Source organism: Drosophila arizonae, chromosome X (genome assembly GCF_054131065.1).
Source record: "Drosophila arizonae isolate 15081-1271.41 chromosome X, UAZ_ARI_1.0, whole genome shotgun sequence".
NCBI lineage: Eukaryota > Metazoa > Arthropoda > Insecta > Diptera > Drosophilidae > Drosophila > Drosophila arizonae.
Window position 1 is genome coordinate 30286169 of NC_142927.1, and position 15257 is coordinate 30301425.

The 15257-nt window shown below is 36.4% G+C and overlaps 1 protein-coding gene across 9 annotated transcripts in view; it reads right to left on the bottom strand.

Annotated features, from left to right (window-relative positions):
* sdt (MAGUK p55 family member stardust) overlaps positions 1–15257 on the bottom strand; it is an 84601-nt gene that overhangs the window by 41039 nt on the left and 28305 nt on the right. For all 9 annotated transcript variants that reach the window (XM_089475770.1, XM_089475769.1, XM_089475771.1 and 6 more), the window contains one exon: positions 3420–3550. In XM_089475770.1, coding sequence (XP_089331896.1) covers positions 3420–3550 — 131 coding nt within the window. The remainder of the gene's footprint in view (positions 1–3419; positions 3551–15257) is intronic.

Below are 15257 nucleotides of genomic sequence, written 5' to 3' on the forward strand. Positions count from 1 at the left end.
ATTACTTTGTAAAAATATTGTACAATACTATGATTTATAATATTTTATTATTATGTTTACCATTAAGACAATTAAGAGTGTTTAACATCGTCTTAATTAAATTAAATTAAATTATAATTTTACATTTTCAGTTTGTATAATAATATGTATTTAAATTTATAAAAAAAAATATAAGTAAAGAAATAAAATACAAAATAACATATATTAAAAATGATAAATAAATAATATATATAAATAAATAAATAAATAGCATACAAAATATTAAATAAAATAAAAAGCGTTCAGAGTAAATATATCACAATAAAATGCATCAAAACTTTTTTTTTATATAAATAAATTAAGCTCAGTAAATAACTTTTTAGTAAAGGGAAATGCTGTGCAACTTGTTATATTATTTATATTTTTAACTAAATTAATTAACTAAGTATGAGATAGTTTTAAGAATTAAATTAAATAATTATTTCTAATAAGATAATTATTTATATATGTGTTTTTAGTCATATATGAGCAAAGTTGATTTTTCATTTCCAATCTCAATCTCAAGTTTTTCTCATTCCAATCTCACTCTCAAGTTTTTGGCATATTTGTTAAGCACTTGAAATGTATTCATTTCCCATTCAATCATTCAGTGGCATTCGAACTTTCCATTTGGGGAATACCTTTAATGTGCAGTTTGCAGGCAATAAATGCAAATGCATTGACAAGCATTACTAAATAAATGACAGCGTGAATTATCGACAGAAAATGATGTGCAATGACTGTCAAACTGTTAAATGATAATTTGTCGGTGCGAAGCGCTGCCTGCCCCAAATGGGCGTGGCCAAATAAATGTGATGCACATTTGAAAAGCTATATAACGAGAAATAGGAAAACAGACAGACAGACAGAGATTGCTGAAAATCAATATATTCGTTTTCATTTTGTAAAACGAGCTTAAAACTTTTCTCATGCTGAAGCACAACACCAACACATGCACAAGCTTCAATTGCAGCTGTCAAATGCATTTCAATACTGTCAAGCGCATGCTGCCACACATACACACACCCACACACACACACTGATACATATGCATATTGTATTACTGAGGTTTATTCAATTAGCCAAACAACTGGAATTTGATTTATAGTTACAATCTTCATTGTTAATATATCATACCCTGTAATTCGACAATGAAAAGTAAATTAGAGGGTATGTGTAGATATTAGAATGCTAAGCAAATCTGCTCCTTGAAGTGTGCCCATTCAGAGTACAGTTACCATCAGAGAATCGGTTCTTTATGAAGTGAGTGGCATGTCTTATATACCACTCAGAAATACTTTCGAAATACTTGGAACTGTACGAATTTCAATTTGATAAGCTATGCAGAAGAGGTACTTCTAGTATCCATGCACTGGCTACCGGGTATTCTCTAGTCGAGCTCGAGCTTCAATTCTTCTTTTATATTACAAAATGTAATTTTTGCATTTCCTTGTCTACAGATTGTGCTCTCCCACATCTCAACTCTCTCTGCCTCTGCCACGTTTTTTCTCTGTCTTTCCATTTGAGTAAGACAATATAAATTCTGTAGTTGCACGCAGTATTCGCTGCAAGATACCTTTTAATTGAAGATAATCTCCATAAATATTTGTTATTAATAAAGCAAAATGGAAGCCCCGCACAGAAGTTAAATCCCTAAAGCCTTCAGAACTGGCATATAATTCGAATCTCTGAATAGTTTACGAAATTGCAAATGCTTCAATTTTTATAGGGTATCTGCTGTGTTGGCGACTCGAGGCTATCTTCTGTGCTATTTCGTTAGTAGTTCGCTTTGTTTTACTTTCAGTTGTTCTTTTCATTCCGTTTCTCTCTCTCTCTCTCTCTTTCTCTTTATCTCTTTCTATATGAGTTTTGTATTTGTATTTGTTTTTCTTTGTTAAATTTTTAATTGAATTGACGACGTTTTTGCTTTCTTCAACCAAAGCTCGGTCAGGTGCAGCTGAAATGGTCAGTCGCAATGCCTGCGGTGCCGTATCTCGTTCTCTCTTGAAGGCAGGAGGAGCCACAGCTGCTTGCACTCAAAGCCATTTTCTCTATAGGTGCGCAGGTGTACGGTGTGTGTGTGTGTGTGTGTGTGTGTGTGTGTGTGTGTGTGTGTGTGTGTGCCGGTGTGCGCTATGAAATTGCAACAGAAATTTAATTCCAATTTAAAATGTTTCCCTCTCTATGCACAACTTTTTCCTTTTAATGGCCTGGCAAGCGACATTCAACAGGAATTCACAACTTCCTTTCTGCTATAGAAAATAGTCTTAACTTATCTATGTATATAAATTATATACAAATATAGGTAAAGAATATATACATGACCTCTAAGCTATCAAAGCAACAAGTATTAGCTCTATGATATATATGTCTGTATATGTATATATATAGTTTATATTGGATATTCATAGGTATGTATACATTTGTATGTATATGATATCTGAAACTATATTGTATGACGATTGCATTTTTGGCAAATTCAATTAAAACAAAAGCAATTTGAGAAGCTATATAAAAAGTATGATATCTCCATCTTAAACGGTAATTCGACATAAGCCATATCAATATACCGATATTATAGAAATTATATGGGATTTCAGAGGAAAATGCAAAACTTCTGTATTCGGCGATTAATTTACTTCCTTTTATTCTCGGCATTCTTCACAAATATGACACACGCTCCATTCGGAAGGGATACAACTTTACTCCACGAGACCCACAGCAAAAGTGAACTTTCCAGATGCAATCGATGCATACTTCCCACATAGATGTAATATCACAGATATTATCGATATATCCTCAATATATAAAAGATATACAGCTTGAATATATATTATTCAAGTATCAAATTTGTTATTATAAGTATATCAAAATTTCATAGATATTAATTGAAGCCTACCAATATGATGGATAAAGAATATATTACTATAATATGGAAGACATTGTTATATATGCTGCACCACGGGTACGTCTTCTTATTCAATTTGAATCAATGAATCACTTCATTTGTTCAGATAAATCTCTTGAAATGATGCTTGGTAAAGAACACTGAAGACATTATCAATATTTGATATTATATGCAAAAAACAAAACGCAAAACATTCTTATATAAGGGAAAATATTAAAACGAGATACAATGACAATCAAAAAGATCTTTATTGCACATTAAACTAAATAATTTAAACGGTACAAAATATTTATATATATATTAAATAAAAGATTAAATAAATAATTAAAAGAGTTTGCATTGAGTTGAATTTTTATAAAACTCAATAAAATGAAAATTTCAACAAAGTTAGCATGAAAAGACGTTTGGGCTTTAATGGATTTATGGCGCTGTTATCTGATTACTAGATGAAATGCTTACCTTTCTTAGGTGGCTAAGTACATTTGGGTCTTACCTTTTTGGAGAGCTGAGTTATATCCACGGGCGTGACACGATTTAAGGCAGCCAAACGCTGTAGACGCTCCCTCGCGTGTTCCTCGACGGCAATGACAAACGCGTCCTGCACTGAGTTTCCAATATCCCACGCTAAAGACGACCGACAAGGAGGAAGAGAGAGAGAAAGAGAGAGAAAGAGAGAGAGAGAGTAAGTGAGTGGATAAAAATACAGCGAAAATGATTTATGGGGCAAATGGTTGGAGCTGCTGCCACAGCCAGACAACAAAACCCGCCAACCACGAACCACCAACCACAGCAGCAGCAGCAACAACAAAAATAACAACAACAACAATGTTCTGGGAGTGTGCCACGAACAACAGCAACCAAATATATTTGCAGTAAAACCCCAAAATATGCGACACTATTTAAATTCTTATGGCATTATGCCCCACAATAAGGGTATTCTAGCCTAAGCCGCAGTGATATACACAATATAAGAGGCATTTCCGCACTTTTCCCCAATGTAATACATTTTGCATAAGTATCTCACATACCACATTAAGGGTATTCCATCACAGAACATTATAGCTATGATATTTGCGATATTAATTAATCAGTATAAAGTACATTACATATATATCTAGGTTTATGCACTTATTTTTCATGCAACTTATATTTCACAATAGGGGTATTCCATTAGAAAACGTACTGTTTGCGTTATTTCAATATTTTGATCAGACTCAATATATAAGTATATTGGAACAATAATATGGGAAACATTTTTTCTGGCCAAAATATATTTGAAGTATATATACTTTACTGCACTATAAAGATTTTCTATCAGACAGAATGCTATTATACACATTTCCTGATGTATTCTAGCATTTCTGCAAGCTTTAGCACGAATACACGAAGTATATGCAACTAGGGATATTCCATCATAATATCTAAGGGTTTTCATTATGATATACTTGTTTGAAAGAGTATCCCGCAGTCGTAAGCAGCCGATTGTGAGCATCGTAATTGCTATTATTTTCGTTTGCCTCGCAACTTTTTAACGAACTGCGAAACTGTAATCGTAACGGAAACCCATTCGTATTGCAATCACATCAAACGCCAAAGTGAAATGACTGTAATAAAGTTTGACAGGAATTGGACAGCCGAACGGCGAACGGCGAACGGCAAAAGGAAACCTAAAATTCAAATAAAACTTAACGAGATCCGCAATATGCGATAAATATGAAATTTTTTGTTTTTCATCGAATTATAAATAGATATAGACCAAAGAAGTAAAATTCAAATGGAAATTAATTGATCCAAAGATATGATATATATATTTCGTATAGACAAAAACAGAATTATGGATTTATGAGCATATCAATATATCAATATGTATGTATATATACATCATTATAAGAAATGTAATACTCGTGTGTGCCTAGTGAAAGCGGGCGTAAACAATATTTTGGCCATTACTGTGCGCGACTTGAACAGCGTTGAGTGCACTGTAGGCAATACAAATTGCGTCTGTCTCTCTCTGCATACAGAGGGAGAAAAAGGGAGTCAGAGAGAGAGAGAGAGAGAGAGAGAGGAGAGTGAGTGAGTGGCTGGGTGAATATGTGGCGAAACATGTTCATTAATAAGGCATTTCCGCTTGACGTTCGGCATACGAGTCAAACAAATCGAACAATACAAATTGCTAGATGATACTATGTATTCTCTCACACACACACATGCACACGCACACTCACGCATGCACAGAACAACACACGTACACAGTTACTCAGAAGTCAGTTGAATATTATTTATATGGTAATCTCATGAGTACGCCAATGTGGGCGAATAATGCACTTTAAAGTCGATTGGGCGAATGGGCGTGTGGGCGTGGCAGAGTCAATATCATCTATATATGTATGTACATATGTATTTACTTTGCATGCCAGCTGATTGAGTAGAAATGGATATGCATAGCCAAAATGAGAGGCGAAGAGGGAACCTGACTGTGGGACGGGGAAAGGGGAAGGGGAAGGGGAAGGGAAAGGAACGGGGCAACTGGGCTGTTCCCTCGGGCAAGTCCCTGTCATTTGCATAGTTAAATGCGTTGCTCTTGATTTAACCAGCTGGAAAATCAAATGTCGCACACATCTCATTGGATAAAAACCTAATTTGAGCTCGTTCTGCCAGGCACCTGCCATAGCTGCCAATAACTTATCTAAGCAACGCATGAAACTGATTTTCCTCCAGCTAAGCAAATGCTGACAGAATCTTGAAATGCTCTAATGATGCAATGGAGGACAATCGATAAGGAATACAGCGGATCTCTTCAAAGTCAGACTTTAAGATATAGGTTTCCTTATATCCGATTAAGTGTAAAACGTCTAAAATAAATGCTAGCCAAAACTGAATTTATCGCAACTTCTTAATTTAGTCTAGAGACCAGAGTCTAGCTTTAGCTGATTGCACAAGTCTTCAAGAGTCTTCAAGCATATATACTAAATTATAATAAATCAGTAGAGTAGAGTTAAGCACAATATTATTTAGACTTGGACTATCAGTGCGATGATATGTTCCACATGCGAAATCTCTAGCACTTGACATAAGCGTGCTTCTGTTATAATAGATTTTACGACTTCTCACGCCACCATTAGAGCGTATCTGGAAAATCTTATAAAAAATGGTTTCCATGATTATATGCAAGAAATCTCACTTCCCTAGTTTCAATAGCAACGAAATGGAATGGAATTGCATTCATACCCGGATGGAAGAGAACGGCTATTTCCAACAAGTAAGAAGACTCTAGTCGAGACTGCTCGACTAGGAGATACCCTGAACCCTCTAAGCTGATATTCTAATCATTCTGCACTTCTTTTATGCACACATACATACAGATGCATCCACACGCACGCATAAGCCTGCGCTCTGCTAACTGCGCAGTAAGCAGCGACTGCGCTTGGGCTGCGCTGCAGTGTGGGCAATATTATGAGAATTTATTTGTAGAATAATTTCTTTTGTAGACATACGATCTTAATGAAACTTTCAGAAGGTAATCATATGGTAAATATGTATGTACATTCCAAAGCACAAGTCTCTAGTACTTGAAATGCGTTTTTTACAAATTGGGGGAGAAGGGGGCGTGGTATCCAAAATCTGTAAATTACAAAATCTTTGTATCTATTAACTTTATATACAACGCAAATTTGAAGACTCCAGGTTTAAAAATGTTCAAATTAGGCTAAAAAAACAAAATCAATTTTTCGATTATTCTCGATAAAAAAGTTATCGGACGATTTATCGAAAAAATAAAGCAAACTCGTACTGCGTATGGTACACACGAGTATGCATGCCAAATTTCAGCTCTCTAGCTCTTATAGCTTCTGAGATCGACGCACTCATACGGACGGACGGACGGACGGACGGACGGACGGACGGACGGACGGACGGACGGACGGACGGACGGACGGACAGACGGACAGGGCTATATCGACTCAGCTCGTCACGCTGATCAAGAATATATATACTTTGTGGGGTCTGCCACGCCTCCTTCTGCCCGTTACATACTTTTTCACAAAACCATTATACCCTGATTTCCCATTTTCAATGGGTTCAGGGTATAAAAACTAATGTAATACTTCACACATGCAGAGACTTGTCGGATATCAAAATATAATAGCATCAATCAGTTAATAGAAATAAGCTTTCATTCTAATAAGTAATAAACATCAAATTGAAACGATTCGAGGATAATAAAACTAATTCACAAATATTATCGAAATAAAAAAAAGTTATTTGAAGCTTGATTAATATGTTTCAGAATCAGTAGAGTAGATTCATATCTTTAAACAAGTAAGAAAGCTCTAGCGAGACTGCTCGACTACGAGATCCCCTGAACACTTCGAGCAATAACTATTTCAATCACTTTCGCGTCTTTCTGCTTAGACAAGACACACGCACACACACACACGCATACACACACACACGAACAAACACAAACACACACACGCACAAACACACACACACACACACACACACACACTTACTATGAGAACTTAATTGTTTAATCCCTGTGATTTTGTGGACATACGATCTTCATGAAACTTTCAGATTATGATCATAACATGGATATACATATATTTGCCAAAAGCACAAGTCTCTAGTATTTGAAATACGCTTTCTAAAAACTTAGGGGTGACGGGCCGGACTGATTTTCGATAAGGTTTGTTATCGATAAAAAATAACGGGATGAATGATCGATTTTTTGTGATAAACTCGATATCCGCGCAGTATATAGGGACATTAAAAAAATATTGAAGTCTCTAGCTCTTACATTTTCTGAAATCTGTACAGGATCTATATCTAAAGATATTAATACTCATGTGCTTCATGTGAAGTCTGTGTTTACTTTGGCCTATTGCGAATTCATTGTGAATTGCTTAAGAGTTTTCATGCGAATTGAGCTCCATTAGTTGAGCTGATGATGCGTATGAGGAATGCGTAAGATACTGAACTTTCGTGCGGCATAGGACTTGGACACTTTGCTTTCATGGATTGATTTCTCTGCTCTTTAAATCACCAGAAGTTTGCCGAGCAAATGGCAAAGGAATTTTTCCAACTATTGTGTGGAAGAGGAAAAGTTTTACTTTTAAAATTCGGTTTGGTGTTGTCAGCACCAACGTCTCTGCCAGACCTCGAGAGAGCCCAACCACCCAACCACCCAACCACACAATCACCCAGCCGCCCAGCTATCCAAGCATCCAGCCATCCGCCTTGACGCTGCCAAGCATTACTTTTGCCCGCACTCAACTTTAGCTGTCACTTTTATTGCTTTTCAGCTGCAGCTTGGCACGCCCACATAGCCCAACGCCTAAACGCCCTTGCGCCATACGCCCACGCGCCCATTTAGCCTTCAACACGTCGTCAGCGCAGCCTCGGCTTTAATTTCATTTTGACGCCCTTGCATTTTGTATACCCTGTAATACAGAAAAAAAGGGCAAAAATTTTACGGCATGCATAAGGTAATTGATACGAAAAGTTATCGATACATATTCGAAAGGCTTTCAACTACAATTTGATGGATGTTGGCGTAGCATATTGCTCCTTTGAATTTCTGGATAAAAAATGTAATTCGATAACTATCGATAACTATACGAATATCTGAAAATACATTGATATATCAAATCGGAGAACACTAATTTCAAATATTTCAAATTTATTTTCTACTAATTCAAATATTATTAATTATATCATTTGACAGCCGATAGCTAATATATCGATACAGTTATCGATAAGATAAACATATTTACAGGATATGTTTTAGCTGCGCACACGAGAGTCCAAGCACATTTTACAGCTCTTGTCGGTTGCGCGTGATAAAGAGAGCGGGTATTGCACAGTCGAGCCGTTTTTTGTTATTTTTTGTTTAGTTAAGGATTTTTTGGGCTGTTGATTGCATCAAGGGGCGGCCAGCATGCGGATGCAGCGCCCAGAGCATGACGCAGCCATGGGGCAGTAGTTGCTCAATCTTGGCTCTAGGTCGTGCTCTCTGCCATGCCACGCCCCACATCCCCGCCCATACGCCCATACGCCTACGGGCTGCGGCCACTCGCAGTTGCAAATCCAATTAGGCGCCGCTGCGTCATATGTCGTTGAACCTCCACAGGCGCAGCTGGCACTGGCAGCCATGCTTTGACTTTTAATCTCATTTGCTTGTCTGCATGTGTGTGTGTGTGTGCGTTAGTGGGCGTGTGGGTGTGTGGGTGGGTGCGTGTGTGTGCGTATGCATATTGCGAAGCCTGCCAGCTCGCATGACGCGCCTTGTCATCTGCAAGGCGATTGAGTTCATGTCCATGTCCATGTCCACGTCCATGTCGAGTGCATCTGGGGACGCGCTGAGCATGCAACTGTTTAACTTGGCCAGTTAAAGCTGTTAACTCTCTGCGGCCCGCGTCTGCCCATTGTCCACCGTCCATCAGCCATTGGCCATTGGCCATTGGCCATTGGTGCCAGGTTATTAACCTTAATTAGCAATTAATGGCGCTAAAGGGCCACATCGACTGCTCTCCACACAAATTGGATAGCTCATCGTCATTGTCATCACTGTCACTACAGACAGTCCATTGATGTGCGTGTCTATGGCTGCGCCGCCACATATGTATGTGTGTGTTGCCTTAGACACACACATTTGCAACTGTGGAGCGGGCTGAAATCAAAACGCGAACAGCTGCAGGGCTTTAATTGGCCCAACAAATCGATAAACAATAAACTAAAGTGCTCTCTAATTGCAACTGCATAAACATACAGACATACATACATACAGACATGCAGCAACAACAACAATGAGAACACCAACAGCGAAACGGTAACTACTATTCACTACTGTTACTACTAGTACTTCTATTGACTATTACTACTGCTCCTATTGACTAATACTACTTCTACTACTACTACTGTTAGAATTCCTATTGACTACTATTACTGCTACTACTACTCCACTTATTAACTACTACTACTGCTATTACTACTACTCCTATTGACATTAGTCAATAGGACATTAACTACTACTCTTATTAACTACTACTACTGCTACTACTTACTCCTATTGACTCATACTACTGCACTACTACTACTCCTATTGAGTACTATTACTACTACAATAAATACTACTAGTACTGTTACTACTATTGCACTACTACTACTCCTATTGAGTACTATTACTACTACAATAAATACTACTAGTACTGCTACTACTATTGCACTACTACTACTCCTATTGAGTACTATTACTACTACAATAAATACTACTAGTACTGCTACTACTATTGCACTACTACTACTCCTATTGAGTACTATTACTACTACAATAAATACTACTAGTACTGCTACTACTACTGCACTACTACTACTCCTATTGAGTACGATTACTACTACAATAAATACTACGAGTACTGCTACTCCTATTGAGTACTATTACTACTACAACAAATATTACTAGTACTACTACTACAACAAATACTAATAGTACTGCTACTACTACTACTACAACAAATACTACTAGTACTGCTACTACTACTACTACAACAAGTACTACTAGTACTGCTACTACTACTACAACAACAACAACTACTACTACTGCGCCAACTACAACAACTACTACTACTGCGCCAACTACAACAACTACTACTACTGCGCCAACTACAACAACAACTACTACCACTACATCAACTATAACAACAACTACTACTGCTACTACTACTACCACTGCAACTACAATTACTACTAGTACTATTAATACTACATACTACTACTATTTACTACTTCTATTGACTAGCGAATTCTACTGGACTCTGAGTTAAGACTGGGCTAAAATACTCATTCATGTAGCAGAATTTACACGCTATTTAAGCACTTCTTATATCATCTGTATACATACATATATACCATATTATTGTCTGTCAAACAGTCGCAATTGAAAGGCTTTCTGTTTACTCAATTTACCAAATCCCAATTGCATTTATTATTCGTATTTATTTGGCGTTGAATCGTGTGATTTTTACTATTTATTTATTATGCTCTGTATTATTTGACAATTCACAAAAGAGGCATGTTGATTGTTGGGCAAGGCTATTGTGAAAATGATCTATTTATATATTGAACATGAATATGAGAGTATGAATATTATATACATTCTATTAATACACTCATGCACTCATATAATAAATACTTTCTGACATGCTGTCAATATACAATTATTAATATGGGTTGAGAAATATATAGCAAATGAGATTCTTTCTGGAAGAATGTATATTGTATTTATGTACATTTTACTTAAGCCCTCATAGAGTATATATTCCAATTTATGAGAGATACGAGGTACTCATAGGGCTCTTTTAGAACAAGCTCATTTTCACTCTGCAAATCTAGTAAGGAGAATTGTTTTGATCATCTCATATTTCATAGTTAAAGTTTTTCTGTCGTGTGTTCAATGTAAATATGTGAATCTCTTTCGCTTCAATTCTCTGTTTGTGTCTCCCTGTCTGTGTATGTGTCGGTGTGTGTTTGTATTTTGTATATAATTACTTGTGTTTATTTCCCTATTTGCCCCCAGCTGGACTTGCCTATACTAGCGCCAACGCCAACGCCCACGCCATCGGCCCCGCCCCCGACCTCAGTGCCTGCACCTACAGCGCGGCTGGCACGTCGTATACGTGATACCTGAGCTTTGTGTCTGGCCCGCATCAACCTTTTTAATATGTTGCGAACTCGCTTCGACTTGCGCTCACACACTAATTGGCCATTAAAATATTAATATTACAATGCTAACGAATCTACATATAGTATATATGTATGTATGCATGTATATATATTCGAAATTTTCGCGCATGACATCAAATGCGAATTCGTCGAAATGGAATTCTTTCGATTCGATTCACTATAATCTCGGCTAGTTTTGTCTGTTTTTTACACTCACGTGTTTTACGTGTCAAAATTTTGAATTATTTCTGCCATTGTTTTCAATTGTTCTTATAGGTGTTTTCCCATCGTTAAAATGTACATATATTCTGAATCTTATTCAGGTGTCCCTTACAATTTTGCCCATTTACATAAGTCTTAACTTCAACAACAATGGCAAGCTATTAATTTAGGAATAAATATATATATATAGAGAAATATACAAAAATAAAAATAGATCTTCAGGTATAGAGACATATAGTATAGTATCTGCAGTACATGCCATAGTAACTACTTTGTTATACATTATAAATAAAGATTTTAATCTATATACATTCATCATAAATATTTCACTATAAAATCAAAATTTTAATCTATAGATAATATAGATCTTTGTAGATCTTTGAAAGAAACTCATTTTTGTACCGCTGACACAAATTTAATGCCACTTTGGACGGGTAGGATCTAACTATCCAACGTATCCCCAGAAGGCGCCACTAACAACATTTTTATTGCAGTCTCGTTCGCTTTGAAACGGACCATGTATATTTCTTATCTCATTAAACTTTTTTATTTTAATAGATTTTGATAGCATTTTTAAATTTACAAAAGTAAAAAATTTATGTTTTGCCCAACCCTTCAGATACATATTTTAAAATTTACATATATTTTAGAAATTATTTACTTTCATATTTAACACAAATTTTACAATCTTAGCTCGTCTAGCTTTTTTTCAACTCTTGCGCACACATACATACATACATATATGTAAATAATTTAACTAAAGATGTGCTATATAAAGAGTTTTCACTTTTATATCTGTCAATATTTTCTGTTTATCACATCATCATTTCTTTTTATACTCGTAGTATATATACAATATTTAATTTGAAAACTAAACTTTCTAATCTCTGTAAATCGTTTTCCTTTTGATGGTTGCTCTGTTAGAACATACATACATATATATATACTCAATGTATTTATTATTTTGAGTACCAGTCAATGTTAGCATAATGGTTTTGTGAAAAAGTATGTAACGGGCAGAAGGAGGCGTGGCAGACCCCACAAAGTATATATATTCTTGATCAGCACGGCGAGCTGAGTCGATATAGCCCTGTCCGTCTGTCCGTCCGGCCGTATGAGTGTGTCGATCTTATATATAAGAGCTAAAGAGCTGAAATTTGGCATGCATACTCGTATGTACCATACGCAGTACGAGTTTGCTTTATTTTTTCGATAACTCATCCGATAACTTTTGTATCGAGAATAATCGAAAAAATGATTTTGTTTTTTTCAGCTTCATTGGAATACTATTAGACCTGGAGACTTCCGATTTACTGCGTATATACATATGATGAATACAAACATTTTGTAATTTACAGATTTTGGATACCACGCCCCCATCGTCACCAATTTGTAAAAAACGCATTTTAAGTACTTTGGAATGTACATACATTTGAACATTATGATAACGTTCTGAAAGTTTCATTAAGATTGTACGTCTAGAAATGAAATTATTCAACAAATAAATTCGTATATTGCCCAGCGCAGTCGCTGCTTACTGCGCCGTTAGCAGAGCGCGTTGTTATACGTGCGCCTGGATGCATGTGTTTGTATGTTTGCATAAAAGAAGTGCAGAATGATTAGAATATCAGCTTGGAGGGTTCAGGGTATCTCCTAGTCGAGCAGTCTCAGCTAGAGCATTCTTACTTGATTTCCTCAATTTCTTTCGCAAGCTCTGGAGGCTCCTCTATCCGTATCTTCTTCCTTTTCTGTAGCCTATATATACATACATATGTATGTATATTTCGCTCTGTCTCAATAGATCCCTTTTTATGTCGATATATCTACTACTACTCTTGTTATCGTCTCTCTCCCTTTCGCTTGCTCTATCCATACAATCCTCTGCCTCTCTCACTCTTAACCTTTAAACAGCCCTCGCTCTATCCCGCTACTTCTAGCATATTCTTGCTTATACTATAATATACACTATTAAATGCATACACACCCACACACACACGCGCACATAATGTATGTAGTTACTTGTGTGTGTGTGTGCGTGTGTGTGTGAGTATCATTATTTTAACATTCTTTTCTCAGCTTTATAGCTGTTGCTGTTCTGCTGCTGCTGCTGTTGCTTCTTTCTCCTCTTCTTCTGATGTTGCTGTAACTGTTGTTGTTGTTATTATTATTATTGCTGTGGTATTTGTTGTTGCTGCTGCTTTTTCTGTTGCTGTTGCTGTTAGCCATTTTTCAGCATCGCTTTTGTTGCTGTTTTGTGAAACTCGTTTGGTGCAAGATTTCGTTTTTATACTCGTACTTTGCTTTATCTGCGGCTCTTCCAATTCTTTGTTTTTTTTTTTTTTCTTATGCTTTGTTTTTTTTTTCGCTCTCTCAATTTTTTGTTGTGCTTCTTCTATATTTTATCTACGTAGCATGTGCGCGGGTTATGTAACCGCAAAATGATGTATCGCATTTCCGAGGCTGCTGGCAGGCGACTCTATAGGACGGTGTGGGCGTGGCTGGGTGGCCAGTCTGGGCTGCTGCCCATGACCAGCGCTGGGCCGTGAACTTTTTGCAGCAACCAGCGGTCGCCGGCCACAGAGAGAGAGAACAGAAACTGTTACTGGGAACAGTTAGCGCGGCTGCATTTCTGCTCTGTGTGTGTGTGTGAACAGTTAATTATAATACATATATCGCACATTTTTCAGTTTTTTCTGTGTGTGTGTGTGTGTGTGTGTGCCGAAAATGGAAAGTAATATGGAAATTTTGGTCTGTTATGCATTGACTTTCGTTTGCCATAAGAAAGTCGACAAAAAATTAGTTTCGTTTATGTCTCACGTAATCCACATTAAATGCTTTTGCTCTCTCTGTCTCGCTCCCTCCCTCTATTTATCTTTGTATCTTTGTCTGTCCTTGCGACTTTTTCTCTAAGCTTTTTTGTCTTTTTGACAGATTTATTTGTTTTTACTGTTTACGCATAGATAAGAAATGGCAAAAATATAAATCTGCTTTTCTGTTCCTCTCTATCTCTGTCTCGCTCTTTTACTACCTTGCGCTATCTCTCTCCCTTCCTCGTTTATGCTTTATATACATAAGTTTACATAAGTTAAGGTTATATACATAAGTTAAGCTGTTTGATAATATTAAAGTATCTTTAATGTATACAAAATTCGTGGTCAATATATTAACAAAATATTTATGTAAATGCATATATAGGCTATATGTATGTATTTGTATATGTAGCAAACGATAGTATTACTCAATAATGCTCGATAATAATTTCAGTTACAATACCTTTGATGAATTCATATCAAGCAACGCTTACAATAAAGCACTAGCCATATATGGTCGTAAATCTAATCTAATGTTTGCTAGGCGTTCGCATTTTCTTAAAAATAGCAACGATTAT